General features: G+C 32.9%; 2 protein-coding genes across 3 annotated transcripts; one reads left to right on the top strand and one right to left on the bottom strand.

Moving 5' to 3' along the window:
- Positions 1–542: 542 nt before the first annotated feature.
- LOC134711901 (uncharacterized) lies at positions 543–6,191 on the bottom strand. Of its 2 annotated transcripts, none has more exons than XM_063572870.1 (2): positions 6,093–6,191; positions 543–4,346 (listed from the first exon to the last, which is right to left on the bottom strand). In XM_063572870.1, the coding sequence occupies exon 2, from the start codon at positions 4,288–4,290 to the stop codon at positions 2,617–2,619; it is 1,674 nt and encodes a 557-aa protein (XP_063428940.1). In that variant the 5' UTR covers positions 4,291–4,346; positions 6,093–6,191; the 3' UTR covers positions 543–2,616. The 2 variants fall into 2 exon arrangements, with proteins under 2 accessions (XP_063428940.1, XP_063428941.1); XM_063572871.1 differs by lacking the exon at positions 6,093–6,191 and adding an exon at positions 5,005–5,041.
- Positions 6,192–10,796: 4,605 nt separating this feature from the next.
- Positions 10,797–17,094, top strand: LOC134710891 (uncharacterized). Its single transcript, XM_063571300.1, has 4 exons — positions 10,797–10,908; positions 13,377–14,108; positions 14,628–14,889; positions 15,876–17,094. Exons 2-4 carry the CDS (start codon positions 13,392–13,394, stop codon positions 16,277–16,279), a joined length of 1,383 nt encoding a protein of 460 aa, XP_063427370.1. The 5' UTR covers positions 10,797–10,908; positions 13,377–13,391; the 3' UTR covers positions 16,280–17,094.
- The last annotated feature ends 737 nt before the right edge of the window (positions 17,095–17,831 follow it).

Here is a 17,831-nt window from a genome sequence, read left to right as displayed (position 1 = left end):
AAACTTTGAAAGATCTACCATCAAAACCAAATTCTCCAAACTGAAATAAGACAACCACTTACGAGGATCTGGAGTTTAGACAGGCTCTAGAACAAGTTTATAATCCTGAAAGCAGTTTATTTTACATATTTTGTAGGTACATGTATTTTAAAACTCAGTCAAGGAAATTAGTATCTAAAATGGGCAATTATGAGTTTTCTTATTCTTGTTATGAGTTAAAATAGTACTTTGGTTTCCACTGAAAACATCAGCAAGTGGAATATCAAGACCTGTGACGACTTCTTTCTTTTCTTTTTGTAAGTTATAAGTATGATAAGAAGTACTCTTTTTATTGTAATTTAGATAATTTTACAATCCGTTCATACTATATTAAGTTAGGTTGAATATTCAAGCTGTTTGTTTTACTACTTTGATATGCCTTATGCATTGGATACATTTATATATATTGACTTTTTACACCATTTATTTTTTTTATTAAAAAGAAGTTATCCATTTCAAAAACTCTAGTTAATGGAACAAATTACAAATTACATACACAGTTTTGATTTAATTAACTTCGCCTCATAATCAATATTATCAAATCTAATTGGTAAAAAAACGACATTTGTGGTATTCGAAATGAAAGTGTTATGACTGATTCGTAAACTGATAGGGATTTCAATATAATAAACCAACAACAACTGAAAATATCTTTCATCTATAAGTGGTCCTTGAGGACAATACAGACTGTGTGTGAGTTGACAGGTCTTACAAGGCCGCAGATTATTACGATTCTCGTATTTCTCCAAATGAATCAATATAGTAATTAATACGTATACTAGTACTTTAAATCGGTCAAGATCTTCAACAAATATATCAATGTTACACTCAAAATTACATTTAAAATGCCGTAAATACTTTAAAGCTTTATTTCTTGTACAAGCCAATTGACATTTCAAATACTAGATTCATTTATCCTCGGGGAAAATATACCAATTTAAAGATTTCTTTTAAGTGATCACGTTAAATAATTTAACAGAAAAAGTAAAATGGGATTTCTTCAAGAAACATTCGAACCTTTTAAATTTTGGAAATATGGAAAACGAGAGAAATATAGCGGAAGAAGGTACGATAGTATTGACTGTTCAAATATATAACCTCTGACTTCATTATTACACTACCTGACCGTCTTACTAAAATAATGTAAAACAACTACGATGGTCTCGAAACTGCGTGCTCGCCTCGAGTGTTGAAATTCATTGGTCCCGGATTCCAAGCCAGGTCAAGCCAATTTGAAAGACATTAAAACATTTACATTTCTGAAAGTCATATATAATTGAATGTTCGGCTGGTGTGGCATGTCCTCCTGCAAACTGTTGTTCTGTGAGCAAAACACGTTACAATTGTCATGGTTAACCATATCATTTTATTATGGCATTAGCGTACATGTTTCATATATTTCAAAGCAACAAATCTTTACTCAACAATTGACCATGCATGCAATTACTTTGATGAAGAAAAAAAAACAATTTTCAGAAAAATATTTCGTAAACCAACAAAAAATATTGTCAAGATGTGCCGGGTATTTGTTTCTTATAAGATTTTTCATGCATATATCTGTCGCCCACACGAAGCTTGAGTATTATGATTCAATAATACTATCGAACCTTTTATAAAAACCAAAAAATCTCACTAAAATTAATATTTTGAAACTATTCTCGCACGCTTCAAACGAATTGTGAGCATATAGGAAATCCACTATTCGCCCACACTTCACAAGGTTCAATAAATTCTGTATGACGAAAATCAACATTAAAAATTAAATTGCAGGTATGATTCAAATACAGGTGTTGCTTTAATTTTGACGAGGTATATAAGTATCTAATTTGATTCGAAGAGAACGTAATATGTATTGTTTTAGTTGAATTCATTAAACAATTTTCATATCAAAAACATTTAAACACAAAAACAGAAATTATATAATTTAATAACATATCAAATTGTGAAAAAATACTAAAAATACTAGTACTTGAAAGTACTGAGTAGAAAAACGCTTAATTTAAGTATACATGTTGAACGATTTAAAACCACTTGTAAATGTTTGCTTTGTACCTTGTCCTTTCTTTTAGAATAATTTATTCTCAAATGTTTGTCAGTTTATTACGATTTATCCGAAAAATCCATTAAAGATAAGATAGATTAAAGTACGACATCACCCGTAAAGAATATTTTGCAAATCTTGCTAAACTCCAGTAATTTGATTGAAAAATATTGCACTAATTGTGGCTGAACGACATAACATCAATATGAATACTTTCTCAAATATTTAGCACACTTTTATTCTTCCCACACACATTTTGACGTTTATAATGAAGAATATTTATTTTCTCTCTTCGAGTTCTATCTCTAAGTTTCGATCATGAGAATATCAATTTCTTTATAACAGGATAGTACTTCGTGACTCACAAAATCTCTGCACCATATCTGGCATATATCATAATGTGGTGTTGTTAAAAGTACCCGTGTATCTGTGGTGATATGATATTCTAATGTACAATATCGAAAAATGAACACTTGTCTCGGGTTGAAAAATGCGATGTTTCTAAAATAAAATGCAGTATAAAAATTATCGTAAAATTATTCCAAATCACTTCTCTGCCTTAAATATCGACACGGCTGGAGGGTAGACCACCACTGACTCTGCAGTTTATCTTCCTCACCAAGTTCCTTCAATGAAAGTTCTTTCGCTTTCAGTAATTGTGCAGAAGTAATTGTTTTTAACCATTTATCAAGTTTAAGCTTTACCTTTTCGTATTCGGTTTTGTCTTTTTCGTCAATAGTTGTTTCTTCAATAGTCGGAACTCCTTGTGTTTGTTTTTCTTTGTTTGAAGGTAACCACTGTTGTATATCCCCATAATTTGACTTTATTCCGCGTGTAACTTCCAGTAAAAAAGGTTCAGTAATAATACCATGTTGCCCTCTTTGAAAAGCACGTCCGAATCGGGCAATGGTACTTCCTGGATCAACGTTGAGTCGAGTTGTATTTTGTTGAATATATTGTCTTTTATGAAGAAAATATTCCTCTCTATTATCAAGCACATATTTGAGATATTGTAATAACACTGTGTGATCTACTTTAACTTCCTGTTCATCTTTTTTCTTTCCCTTACGTTTTGGTTTGTTTGTTCTTTCCATTTCAGTTTGTTCTTCGTCGGGATCTTTTATTTCCTTTTCAGAAGAATCTACATCTACAACTGGTGCTGCATTAACATCCTCGATTTCTTTCAATTTTTCTTCTATCTCTTTGTCTTTGATATTTTGTTTGCGCGTTAATCTTCGTCTTCGTTTTGTTTCAATGGCCTCTAAATCATAACCTCCATCTTTTAGAGCTTTTTCGTGACAACTAAAATTGCTTCTTTTTGGCAAGTAGTATTCAAGTTCCTTCTTGGTAAATCTTATGCCAGAATAAATTTTCTTAGGCTTCTTTGACGAGTTTTGACTCGACACAGAGTTACTTCGATATCCGGGGTCGGACACAGACGATAACGGACGTTGGTTTACCTCCGAACTAACTTTTCCATTTCTTTCTTTTTGAAGAGAACAGTCTGATTTATCAGGCTTTTTAGGTTCGTTAGTGTCCTTTATACGTTTTATAACGACAGAATCCGTATCCGGCATGATGATAGGTAAAGTATTGGTCCCTTCTTTTGACATTGTGCTTTCATTATGCAAATTGTCTTCAAGTCTCTTACCTTTATCCCCAGATACTTCGGGTTTAATTTGCTTATCCTTTAGAACTTTAGCCTGATTCGGCGACGAGTTCTTAATCTCTTTCTCTTCACCTTTAACATTTTCTAGTATAGTAGAAAGTTGATTGGTCCGATTGTTATTATCATTCGCACTAGTCGGAGACGACATTTTTTTGCGATTTTCTTTTTCCTCTAAACTAGTCTCTTCATTTTCGGTAACTGTTTCGACTGTTACAATTTCCTTTGAATCGTCGGCAATTTCTTTTGGCGGTTCCTTTGTGAAATCATCCAATTCATTTGAGTTCGAAATAATTATATCTTTATTAGGATTTTTCTTTACCTTTTCACTTGACTGGTGTTCCAGCGTTGTAATTTCTCCACAGTTTTCTAAACTACTTTTTTTATTTGAATTTGTGTTTAAAATCACATTTTCAACACATTTATTCGAAGGTGCCTCTAATACGGTGTCTTTCTTTTTGTCTTCAATTTTGTCAGTAACTATTTGTCTACGTTTTGAACAAACCATTGTTTCATTTAATGTCTTCTTCGCCTTTTGTTTCATGTTGACAATACAAAACAAGCAGAATGAATTCTATGGATTCTGAATATTCCAATTATCTGTACAAAACAAATGTAATAATAAGGTTTTAATAACTTTCCGACCTGACTTTACAACGCAGTTGTTCTGAAAGAATGCTATATGTCACAATAAGAAAGTCATTCAAATATATATCCATTCCAAATTGAGGTTCCAATTCACTTGTTTAAATGACAGTTACGTGTTAAATTGTTGAAATGTTTTAAAGAGGTTCCCACTTTAAATAGTTCATTAAGTGAGTCAATGATCTAAAGAAAACTAATAAGCAACCATTGGATAATTACCATGTACCCAGGTATAACATTGTATCTATTAAAATTCAGTAGCTTCCTTGTTCCATTTCAAATACGACAATTTTTTTTTTCCAACGCAGAACTCGTTAGATTTTAACTTTTTTTGGTGCAAGCTTATTCCCACAGTGACTTCCTAATTCCAGAATATGCTACTACTTATTCAGAATTTGTTTTCACAGCTTCGTTTTAACTCTAATTCCAATCAAAAATATAATAAATTATAAAGTCCTTATGTCAATTTCAAACTTAATTTCGTTGAGTAGTCCAAATACAAAATATTTTATAAAATCATTATTTGCTTGCGTCTTTGTTCCTATCTTCGAGATAAACTTATTTGCTTTGTTACCCCTGGTACGATCTAAAATATAATTTTCTAAAATCTTACTTGGGCTGATCAAAATCTTTAAATGATCGATAGTTTTGTGAATGTTAAAAACCTTCATAAAAACCTTCATAATTATCTCCCGTTCAACTTTGTTTAATTTAGATTTTTAATATCATAATGTTATGATTCTAACTGAAGATAACAAAGGCTTCCAAATAACACGAACTGTCCTCGATTTCTACAGGCGATTTGTTACAAATCTACAAGTCTGAACAATAATTATAATACCGAAATTGACATTTAAAGTAAACATTACATGACTGTTATTTTGTTTAAAGTAAAGAAATAACTTAAATACGTCTGAGTTTTATAACTAGTAAATCTGACATATACGAATCTATTGTTTTACCAAGTATATATAGTTTACAAACGGATATTCCTGCTAACTATATATATATGTTTTTCATTTAAAAAAGAATAATATTTTTTTTTACGAACTCATAGCTTGTCCGTTGTCATTGTCCTCTATTAGTTTAAGAGATCATGCAAGTCGATGCGAAAATATGCCCGGAGGTAATGTAACTGGCTTTAAAATTAGATTTCATTACTCTTAGATTGGTATTTGGTGTCTTAAGCCTATTTGATAGTTGTATTTTATGTTTTTGTCGATATGATGATTTAAGCCAGTTTGTTTTTTACGACAATGATGTGCTGTTAAAACCACTGTGCCATGTTAAACCCCACTGGTGCCTTCTGTACGCTACCATGCACGTGCCTTTCCCAAGTCAAAAGCATGTGAATCAGTTGTGTTCGTTGGTTGGTTTCTAACATATTGGTTTTCTGTTTATTGTTTTGTACATAAATATAAGGAAGTTGTTTTTTCCGTTTAAATGATTTGCCTTTTGTCATGACGAATGTTTTTATAGAATTTATCATAAAGTATGTGTTTTGCTCATTGATGACGGCTGCAAAGTGACTTATATATAGTTTGATGTCTCTTTGTCTCTGGTGGATAGCTATCTCGTTTTCTTAATAAATCAACTTCAAAATGTCAAAACATGCGCAAAAATAAACATATCAAATGCTTAAAATTGAACGATATAATATAAAGTTTTGATGTATTCTTAATACCATTCTAAACTTCTTACCTTTCTATCAGAGTATTTACTATAACAGCTAGAAGACCGTTTAATTGTCTGTATAACTTATTACAATTCTCCACTTCTTACATTTCAATCAGAGAATTTACTATTACAGAAAACTATTTAAATGTTTATCCAAATTATTACAATTCTACACTTCTTACCTTTCTGACAAACAAGAAATAACTATTACAGAAAACTATGTAATCGTCTATCCAACGCGTATTTAACTTTTCCCCTTCAGACATGATGTTTGATTTTGTAATTAACGCTTTTTAAAATTAATCAGTCTCGTTTGTTAAAACACCCAGGAGTCTGTACAGGACAAGTGGTTCGTTATACTGAACAAAAACGATTTTGTTCATAAACTGAGTTATGAAATCGATGCTTATATTGATCATATTTCCCTTTATTTTGATACATTGAACTGTGAAGTGAACATATCAGATAACATGCAGCATTCAAAGAGGCTTATATGCATTTTACATGTTTTCAATAAGCTTATCAGTTCGATTATTTTATATGTATATGAACTTTAAAAAGAAAAGGGGGGAGGGGAGGTATTCGTGAAAAAGATGTCCTTCGAAATCAAACATATTAAAATACTAGATTATAATTGATTTTGTACACATGTAGTCTGGTTCACGAAGAATTATTTTTGACAGGAGTAAAATAATCATTATTGAAATATTAATAATAATTGATATGCTTTTAGTATCAGCTAATCAGTTTTAAAATACGGGTATAGATTTACCAATTAAAAACAAAATATAATTGAGCAATGGAGCCTATGGGTGTCTGGGATCCAAAAAAAATATCACTATGAACACGACCAATTAGTGGATAGGAGAAGGATACGAATAGATCCGCATGCTGCTTTTGAAATTATTAATTTCTTGTCTGTTGGATAGTGTGTAGAGGACTATTTGTGGCATATATTTCCTTTTAAGTTTTCCAGCATATCCATATAAAATGTACATGTATAATCTTATATGAGTTCTTGTTCTAAGTTAAACTAATGATGCTAACCAAATAGGAATATTTAGAAAGTGAACTCCACGTCTCTTCGTGATTTTAGTGTATTTTGATATTTGTCTTGGTTTGCATGCAGAATGTTTTGGTCTCTGTCAGATTTATTGCAACATTAGAGTTATGTATACGCTGGACTTTTAAGATCAATAAACACAGTCCATTGTTTAAAATTATAATATGGTGATTAGATATGAGAAGATTTGGTATTAGTGCCAATACGACAACTCTCCATCCAAGTCTTTATTTGTAACCGTAAACCATTAAAGATCAAAGTACGGTCTCCAAGACGGAGCCTTGGCTCACATTGAACAGCAAGCTATAAAGTGCCACAAAATGACTAATGTAAAAACATTCAAACAGAAAACCAACGGTCTAAACTACATAAAAAAGAGAAACGAGAAACATTATGAACAACATCAACAAACGACAACCACTGAACATTAGGTTCCTGGCTCAGCACAGGTACAACCATATGTATTGATATCTAGTTGTTTATAGATTTTATTTTTACTTTTGTTGCTAGTTTGTTATCTCATTTCCCTTTTCTTTTATCATAAAAAAGAAGATGTAGTATTATTGCCAATGAGACAACTCTCTACAACAGACCAATTGACACAGTTATTAACGACTATACTAAGGCCACCGTACGGCTTTCAGCAATGAGCAAAGCCTATATCGCATAGCCAGTTATAAAAGGCACCGAAATGACAAATGTTTATGACCATTTGTGAAAAGAGCTCCTGGCTATTAGTCTTGACTTTTAACTTGACAAAAACACTTTTTAAAAGAGACAACAAGAATACAAATTAACACGAATGGATCAAAGTGCCGAGGGGACAATCATGAGAACATTACAAAAGTGATGAGGGGACAATCATGAGAACATTACACAAGTGATGAGGGGACAATCATGAGAACATTACAAAGTGACGAGGGGACAATCATTAGAACATTACAAAAGTGACGAGGAGACAATCATTAGATCATTACAAAAGTGACGAGGGGACAATCATGAGAACATTACAAAAGTGACGAGGGGACAATCATGAGAACATTACAAAAGTGATGAGGGGACAATCATGAGAACATTACAAAAGTGACGAGGGGACAATCATGAGAACATTACAAAAGTGACGAGGGGACAATCATGAGAACATAACAAAAGTGACGAGGGGACAATCATGAAAACATTACAAAAGTAACGAGGAGACAATCATTAGATCATTACAAAAGTGACGAGGGGACAATCATGAGAACATTACAAAAGTGACGAGGGGACAATCATGAGAACATTACAAAAGTGATGAGGGGACAATCATGAGAACATTACAAAAGTGACGAGGGGACAATCATGAGAACATTACAAAAGTGACGAGGGGACAATCATGAGAACATAACAAAAGTGACGAGGGGACAATCATGAAAACATTACAAAAGTGACGAGGGGACAATCATGAGAACATTACACAAGTGATGAGGGGACAATCATGAGAACATTACAAAATGACGAGGGGACAATCATTAGAACATTACAAAAGTGACGAGGAGACAATCATTAGATCATTACAAAAGTGACGAGGGACAATCACGAGAACATTACACAAGTGATGAGGGGACAATCATTAGAACATTACAAAGTGACGAGGGGACAATCATGAGAACATTACAAAAGTGACGAGGAGACAATCATTAGAACATTACAAAATTGACGAGGGGACAATCATGAGAACATTACAAAAGTAACGAGGGGACAATCATGAGAACATTACAAAAGTGATGAGGGGACAATCATGAGAACATTACAAAAGTGACTAGGGGACAATCATGAGAACATTACAAAAGTGACGAGGGGACAATCATGAGAACATAACAAAAGTGATGAGGGGACAATCATGAGAACATAACAAAAGTGACGAGCGGACAATCATGAGAACATTACAAAAGTGACGAGGGGACAATCATGAGAACATAACAAAAGTGACGAGGGGACAATCATGAAAACATTACAAAAGTAACGAGGGGACAATCATGAGGAGAACATTACAAAGTGACGAGGGAACAATCACGAGAACATTACAAAAGTGACGAGGGGATAAGCATGAGAACATTACAAAGTGACGAGGGGACAATCATGAGAACATTACAAAAGTGACGAGTGGACAATCATGAGGACATTACAAAAGTGACGAGTGGACAATCATGAGAACATTACAAAAGTGACGAGGGGACGATCATGAGAACATTACAAAAGTGACGAGGGGACAATCATGAGAACATTACACAAGTGATGAGGGGACAATCATGAGAACATTACAAAGTGACGAGGGGACAATCATTAGAACATTACAAAAGTGACGAGGAGACAATCATTAGATCATTACAAAAGTGACGAGGGACAATCATGAGAACATTACACAAGTGATGAGGGGACAATCATTAGAACATTACAAAGTGACGAGGGGACAATCATGAGAACATTACAAAAGTGACGAGGAGACAATCATTAGAACATTACAAAATTGACGAGGGGACAATCATGAGAACATTATAAAAGTAACGAGGGGACAATCATGAGAACATTACAAAAGTGATGAGGGGACAATCATGAGAACATTACAAAAGTGACGAGGAGACAATCATGAGAACATTACATAAGTGACGAGGGGACAATCATGAGAACATAACAAAAGTGACGAGGGGACAATCATGAGAACATTACAAAAGTAACGAGGGGACAATCATGAGGAGAACATTACAAAGTGACGAGGGAACAATCACGAGAACATTACAAAAGTGACGAGGGGACAAGCATGAGAACATTACAAAGTGACGAGGGGACAATCATGAGAACATTACAAAAGTGACGAGTGGACAATCATGAGGACATTACAAAAGTGACGAGTGGACAATCATGAGAACATTACAAAAGTGACGAGGGGACAATCATTAGAACATTACAAAAGGGACGAGTGGACAATCATGAGAACATTACAAAAGTGACGAAAGGACAATCATGAGAACATTACAAACTGGCGGTTTTTTTCTCTGTTATTTCGGGTTGCCTTTTTCCGAAACTAGAATCTTTGTTCTTGCATATTGAAAATTATGTTTTATTCTTTTTGCATTCATTTTCTTTATCTTTGGTGGAAAAAAAAAACCAAACGAAAGTAAACACGAAACGCAATAATAAAAAAATTATTGAGCTTCGACTTAAATTCAAACATATTTTTAGACAGCATTTTAGTAAATACTTATCATTCTGCATGCTTGTATGTTTGATGGCAATATAAAGAAGTTTTGTTTTTGAAAACAAATTATTGGTCATGATAAACTAGTGTAATTTCTTTGTCTATATTACAGAATATTATATATTCTGGTATGACATTATTAATTAAGATTTCAATACTCAGTTTCAATATCTGCATGTTGTTCCAAGGACATTAATTGTTTGTTTTGATTTGAGTATAAAGAACTATAAAGATAAGATAAAATCACGTATTGATCTTGCACATCAATATTTTCAAAAATTATAAATGACCCATATTAAACAATGCACTTCATTTAGGAGGAACGAATATAGTTGACATTGACATCTCTGCCATCTTGTGGACAAATTACATTTTGTCAACATTCAATAAGTAATCTTTTATGAATTTATTGAAGTAATATCGTATAAATTCATAAAAGTTGTTTATAGTTACTGTCAGACCTATATTTAGACTATTTACTTTCGGTTTCGGATTTGATTGGATTTCATACTAATTTTGTTCTTGTTTCAATCCTATTACAGGTAAGTGCCTTTTCCGGTTTTTTTGTCAGTAATTAATATCACTTTATTTTTAAAAGTTTCATTGTTCAATATATGTATCGACCTTAATCTTTGACTCACAGCTGACATGCTAATACATTGTAGATCATAATTATCCTGTACATACACTGTACATGTGTACTTAATCTGGTATACGTATATATAACCATTTAAGCATTTTACACATTAACATTATTAAACATAAACCCAAAATAGTGCACTTTACAGTAACAAGCTAGCAAGTACAAACCGATACAAATTCAACTTTGCTGACCACAGGCATATAGGGGAAAACATTCTGAGACGAGTGTGGCTGACCATTTTAAGAAATCCCGTACACTACATGGGAATGAATAATGACAAATAATCATATGTCACAGAAAGTTAAAATTGCAAATGTTATTACTGACTGAATTTAAGTTTTATTAGCTGATATGTGCTTGAATATAGAAAAAAAATTCTTAGGAGATGGTTAATTCTATCTTTTAATAATGGCCCACAATAATGCCCAAATGTTTTTGCTTTGCATTATTTATCACTAATTCTTAGTTGATTTATTAAACTTTCCATTTGTTTAGTTGTTGGATAAATGTATAAATTGTTGCTTGTTTTCGTAGTGGTTCAGGTGTATGTCGATTCTGTCTGTGATAATTGTGTTTTTAGAATGTTTTGTTGAATTACATTTTCAACCTGTCTTTGGTTTTCTCAGTTATTCGGATGTTAATACCCTTTTGTCAACGAATTTATATGTACATTTTCTGAGAGTGCGTCTCTTTTTTTCCAGTTTAAATATTCAACCATGTCTTCATCTACGTTCATTCGTTTTCGCGAAGAAGGAACCAAAATTTTTTGACAGCAACACAAATGTTCACTCCTGCTCTTCAGCTGACAAAACAGCCGTTGGACGTCAGAGTAATCTCGAACTACACTTCAGCGTGATAGTCTCCAAACAGCTTTAACTTATACGATAAGGGCTAAGGCATATATAACTTGGGCTTTTCCGGTAATTCCGTGTAACCCAAAGACGGAATACCAATACTTTAAACTTTAGTAGCAAGGTCCGGACAGTACCACCCTAAGACATAAACTGACTTCCAAATAACATACAAAAGTATATATAGAAAAGGATAAGTGTCCAACGAATTAACTTCTTATCGTCAGAACAAGGTGTTTTCAATTACGACAAAAATGTGTATTTAACAATATAATTAATTAACACAAAGAAATGTAAAATGTAAGATAACGAATTAAAAAATTGTCACAATAGCACTTCAAATGTTTAAATTGACCTTATTTCTGATTCACAATTGTCCAAATCCTCCTGGTTATATTCGCACACTACTCCATCTTACCTAAACTCGGTCTCCGAGTTAGCTGAATTGAGACAATTTCATTTCGGTTTACTATCTTTATATCCTCGTCGTTGGCGCTGATGGGGATTGTGGGAATAGTTTGTACGCAAACTTTGAATTGGATTCTCGGCGATTGCAAGTTCATGTAGCAAATTCTAATGTTCACGTATATCGTGGTAATTTTGTACTTTGAGTTCTGAATTTTGTCTGTAAGTATTTGATAACATGACAGTCTTGCATCTCAGCATTTTTCAAATTTATGGGTAAACTGTATCTAATGTTAGTTAAATTAAGTTTTCCTCTTTCAAACGCACTATTTCTCTCTCAAAATTTTCAGTTCTACTTCTATGCTCAGCTAACTCATGTTAGATCTTTTGGATTATTTGTCCATGTTGAAAACGTTCTAGCCCAGTAGTCAGCACTTCTGTGTTGGCATAAATATCAAATATATGGTCATTTTTATAAATATCTGTTTACAAAACTAAGGATTTTCTTACCCCAGGAGTAGATTACCTTAGCCGTATTTGGCACAACTTTTTGGAATTTTGGGTCCTCAATGCTCTTCAACTTTGTATTTATTTGGCTTTTTAACTATTTTGATATGAGCGTCACTGATGAGTCTTATGTAGACGAAACGCGCGTCTGGCGTATAAAATTGTAATCCTGGTACTTTTGATAACTATCTAAATCTAATTTGTCCAAATTGTTCCTAACATCATATTATCTTTCATTACTGTATCTTAACTTGTTAAGGTGCTGTTTCGCGAATTCGTCTTGTATGGAGTATGTTACAGCGAAGAGTTCCTTGTCCTCAAGTTATTGAAACGGAAATTGAGACATTTTTTTCTTCTCTATAAACTTTCTCAATCGGTCGCTGTCTCTTTGAACTTTTGACCTAGACTTCTTCTTAGGGTTTGGTTTATCACATGACTGTCCTTGAAAATTACACATGCGAGCAAAATGTCCATAATGTCCGCATTTGTAACAATAAACGTTAACTGCATAACACAGATTGTTTTGAGTTATTCTGATTTTATTACCCTTTGGTTAACGAATTTAGTTTGTACTTTTTTGGACAGTGCTTCTCTTTAATTCCAGTTTAGATCATCCATCATGTCTTCATCTACGTCAGTTCGTTTTCGTGAAGAAGGAAACGAAATATATTTGACAGCAACACAAAGTTTCACTCCTGCTATTCAGCGTGATCGTCTCCAGACAGCTTTAAACTTATATTACAAAGCATACAATACAAGTCAAAATCATGATGAAAAAAGTTCGTCTGCCAAAAATTTAGGAATGGTGTCATGGAGACTGGGAAACGTTGCTGATGCCTTGAACGATAGAGCGTCTGTTATTGTGCATTTTTACAAAGAGGCTTTCCAATATATATCAGAAGCATGGCTTAAATCACGAGATGTGAAAACTAATGATTGGCGAGACAACCTGAGTACAACAGCCCTTAACTTTTGGGAAGACTTGAAAAAGGGAAGAGCTTGTGCTATGGAATTTGATAAACGTGTTAAAGTATTCTATGATGTACCCCAAAAGATTGAAATACCTACAGTTAAGGCTGAGTGTTACATACATATTGCAACATGTCATTTTCATGCTGGAGTTACTGCTATTCAAGAAAAGAACTTCAAAGTTGCAATGTATCAAATGAGAGAATGCTATTACCCTGTAACGGAAGCTGCTTCTTGTGGTAGGACTATACCGTTACCTCATATAGAACAGGAGGCAGAGGTACTGGAAAATGACGTCCTTATGCATCAATGTATAGCTGAATCGATGCAAGCAAATCAGATAGGTGAGCTGGTATATTATCTCCAGGTAACTGAATACCCAATATTAAAAATTTAAATCGTTAAATGCATGAAGATACTATTTATTAAAACTGATGAAGATATTATCATAGTTCATAAACATTTTGATTTCATGAGTTCTCATGCTTTTGGTTTGATTTAGAAAATTTACGTCGTTTGAACGTTAAAGTGCTATTAGACAAGTGACAGGTCTGAAACTCTATAGTTTGTTTTTATCCACCTTTTCTCCTTTTTATTCCAACAAGTGGTATGTTCTGTGCTCCTATTTCAACCATTGAATTTCAATTGTATTCATTTGTAATGTGTTTTTTTGTGTTTTTTTGTGTTTTTTTTATCTGTTTAGAATTTAAGAATACTTGTTCATATTTGTATGAATGCTAAACAGTAAGAGACGTTAATTTTAGATTTGGCAATTAGATCATATAAAATCTTGATAAAATGTATAAATGTTGGCAGTAGTTCAGATCTTGATCATACACATTTCGTTTGACAATAATGATTTATTTAGGGTTTTCTTTCAAAACAGGAGAAGGAAGAGCTGTTCCGTAAATTATTGATGGACGAGGAAAAACTGAACATTGACATGGTATTCGAAGTTATTGATTGGCATACAAAAGCTGTATTAAAAACCAGAGAGATAACAGAAGTAGAAATGGAAGCCACAGCTCTCAGTCGGATAGGAAAGGTTTACGACAAAGTCCTCAAACTTAAGTACAAGGCTAAGGAATATCTATTGCGAGCAATGCAGCTAGCCAACTCTATGCATCCTAGAAATTTCCACGGTGAAGGTATTCTGTCCTCTTTACATTGATAAAAAAAATTCGAGAAAATTTTTCTAAAAATACAATACAATAATCAAAAAAAGTTACTAAATGTGAGAAATCCTTACAAAAAAATAATGTCGAAAAGAAACGAATAGCGTACAATAAAATTGAATTAAAATTTTTGTTCTTGACCTTTAATTTTCTCTGTTTGATTGTTTGCAACATACAAACGTTTGTCCTTCTCGCGACATTACTTAGTGTTTTTTTTTTTATAAAATTTACATGACTGTATTTGCTCTTGAAAAGACCCCAACCCTTGAAAAATCCTTAAACATGTAAGGAGTTTACATGAAATGTTTCAGTTTTTCATTTAAATATTCATCGTAATTTGTGCTAATTTTTGTTGTTTCGAGTTGTATTTTTTTCCATCTTTTAAAAGAGTTATCATTTTGATCTAACTGTTTGGCATACACTTAGTACTTGTGGAATATATACTCTATTTTTAAATATAGACTTGAAACACAACACAAATTCGATTCTTATTTCTGTTTGATCTGTTTGTATTATTAAAAGATTACATTTAGGTCTTAAAATTTTATTATTTTTGTGTAACGTTAACATCAGAAATTAATCAAAACACTAAACGTATAAGCACTGAATCTTTTTTTGGGGTACACATGTATGTACTACATAATGCACAGCAGATAAGTTTGCTAGTATGTAGAGATCCACGAATTGTGAATACAGTGACGGACTAGTCGAACAACATGTTCAGTCACCCTGTGCAATGATTTGTTTAACTAACAATAGCTTGCCCTTTCAAGAGATATTCAACAAATGTATTTTGGTGATCTAATGGGCCCTTGTACAGAGAAGCTTCGTAGCTTCGTACACACATTACACTGTAGATGATGTTAATTTTTGATAAAAGTTGACTCTATAATAAGGTCTACTCTAGATGCGACAGAAATCACAAACATAATTCTATCTGTCACATTTGTTTATTGTAGAATGGTTTGAGGACTGTAAAGCAATTATTGCTAGATATCAAGAAGAAACGGTAAAACAAGAGAGCGAGGAATGGCAAAAAATCAGGGAGAAGTACTTGAAAGAACTAGAAAGTGAAATGAAAGACTTGAAACAAAATGTTGAAAAACATTCGATACCACGATCTGACGAGTTTTTAAAGTATGTGTACAAGACATTCCCACCGGTAAATCCTGAACATAAACTAGAAGGAGTACCGGAGGATGGTAAAAAGCCACCTACAGATTTAAAGAAGATTTTACAGAGAGCAGTTGTACATTATCATCCAGATCGTGTTGATGTAGAGAAATATGGAATGAAACGTAAAGTTCTCTCAGAAGAAATAACAAAGTATCTAACATTAAGATACGAATTTTTCAAAGTCTAGACTAGTATTGTCTATTGAAATGACAGTGGAAAATACAGATTTGGCAAATGACTACTACAACTGGACATATTAAGCCTGCTAGATCACAGAATATTGTTTAGTTCGTAATGAGAAACTATTTGATTTTCCGTTTGCAAGAATAGCAAACATTGAATTTTACCATTTTTGTTGTTTCTGAATTAGATTTTCATGTATTGCTGTGTTAAAAAAATAATTTAAACAATGCATGCCATATTGTCATTGCATTTTATTTAACGAAGTTCGCTTTGGATTAGAACCTAATAACTGATAGCTTTACTACCAACCATGAGATTATTGTCAACTCGTTCTTCAACTGTTTCAAATGAACCAAATTTGTGATATTAGAGTTATACTCCAGTTTATTGTAATCTTATTACTCTGTTATTTAATATATTGTACAGTTCATTTTTTACTTTAGTTGTTATCGCATTTGTAAATATTTTACTTACATGAATTTCATAACTATAATTTCTTGAACGCTATCTCAGTAACACGTGTCGAAAAGTTATCAACGGTACCAGGACTATAATTTAGTACACCGGACGCGCGTTTCGACTACAACAACAGTGACACTCATGTCGAAATATTTATAAAGCCAAACAAGTACAAAACTGAAGAGCATTGAGGATCCAAAATTCCAAGAAGTTGTGCCAAATACGGCTAAGGTCATCTATTCCTCTGATAAGAAAATCATTAGTTTATCGAAAAATTCAAAGTTTTGTAAACAGGAAATAAATAAAAATGACCACATCATAAAAATTCATGTCAACACCGAAGTTTTGACTACTGGGCTTGTGATACCCTAGGGGACGAAACGTCCACCACCAGTGGCATCGACCCAGTGGTGTAAATAGTTATCAAAGGTACCTGGAATATAATTTAGTACCCCAGCCGCGCGTTTTGTCTACATAAGACTCATTAGTGACGCTCATATCAAAATATTAATAAAGCCAAACAAAGTTGAAGAGCATTAAGGATCCAAAATTCCAAAAAGTTGTGCCAAATACGGCTACGGTAATCTATTCCTGGAATCCCGAATATCGGTATCAGATACTTTATTCTTTTCCACTGGTTTTGTACCGCTGCGGTTTAACAATTTAACTATTACACTCCGCCTAGTTGCAATATTAGAAAACACAATTAAACAAATCGTTTTGTAGTTTGTTAACTTTTATTCAAAAACCCTAGAATAAGCTTTATAAATGTAACTGAGCGCTTTGATCCTTGTATGATATTTTTTGATCAAAATGAATATGTGCAGTTTTTACTTCCCGATGGTGTAGTCGGTACTTTTGTGTTGACATGAATTATTATTGATATGTGATCATAATCATAACTTAACTGTATAAAACACTTTGAGTTTTTGAAATACTAAGGCTTTTCTACATCAGTCATAGATTACCTTTGCTGTATTTAGAAAAGCTTTAAGGAATGTTTGGTCCTCAATGCTCTTCAACTCGTTTTTTATTTGGGCTTTTAAACATTTTTTTATTCGAGCGTCACTGATGAGTTTCGTGTAGACGAAAACCGG

This window comes from Mytilus trossulus, chromosome 3 (assembly GCF_036588685.1).
Source record: "Mytilus trossulus isolate FHL-02 chromosome 3, PNRI_Mtr1.1.1.hap1, whole genome shotgun sequence".
In the NCBI taxonomy this organism is placed as follows: Eukaryota; Metazoa; Mollusca; class Bivalvia; order Mytilida; family Mytilidae; genus Mytilus; species Mytilus trossulus.
The sequence above is the reverse complement of the archived record's forward strand: the minus strand, read 5'-3'. Positions and strand labels throughout refer to the sequence as shown.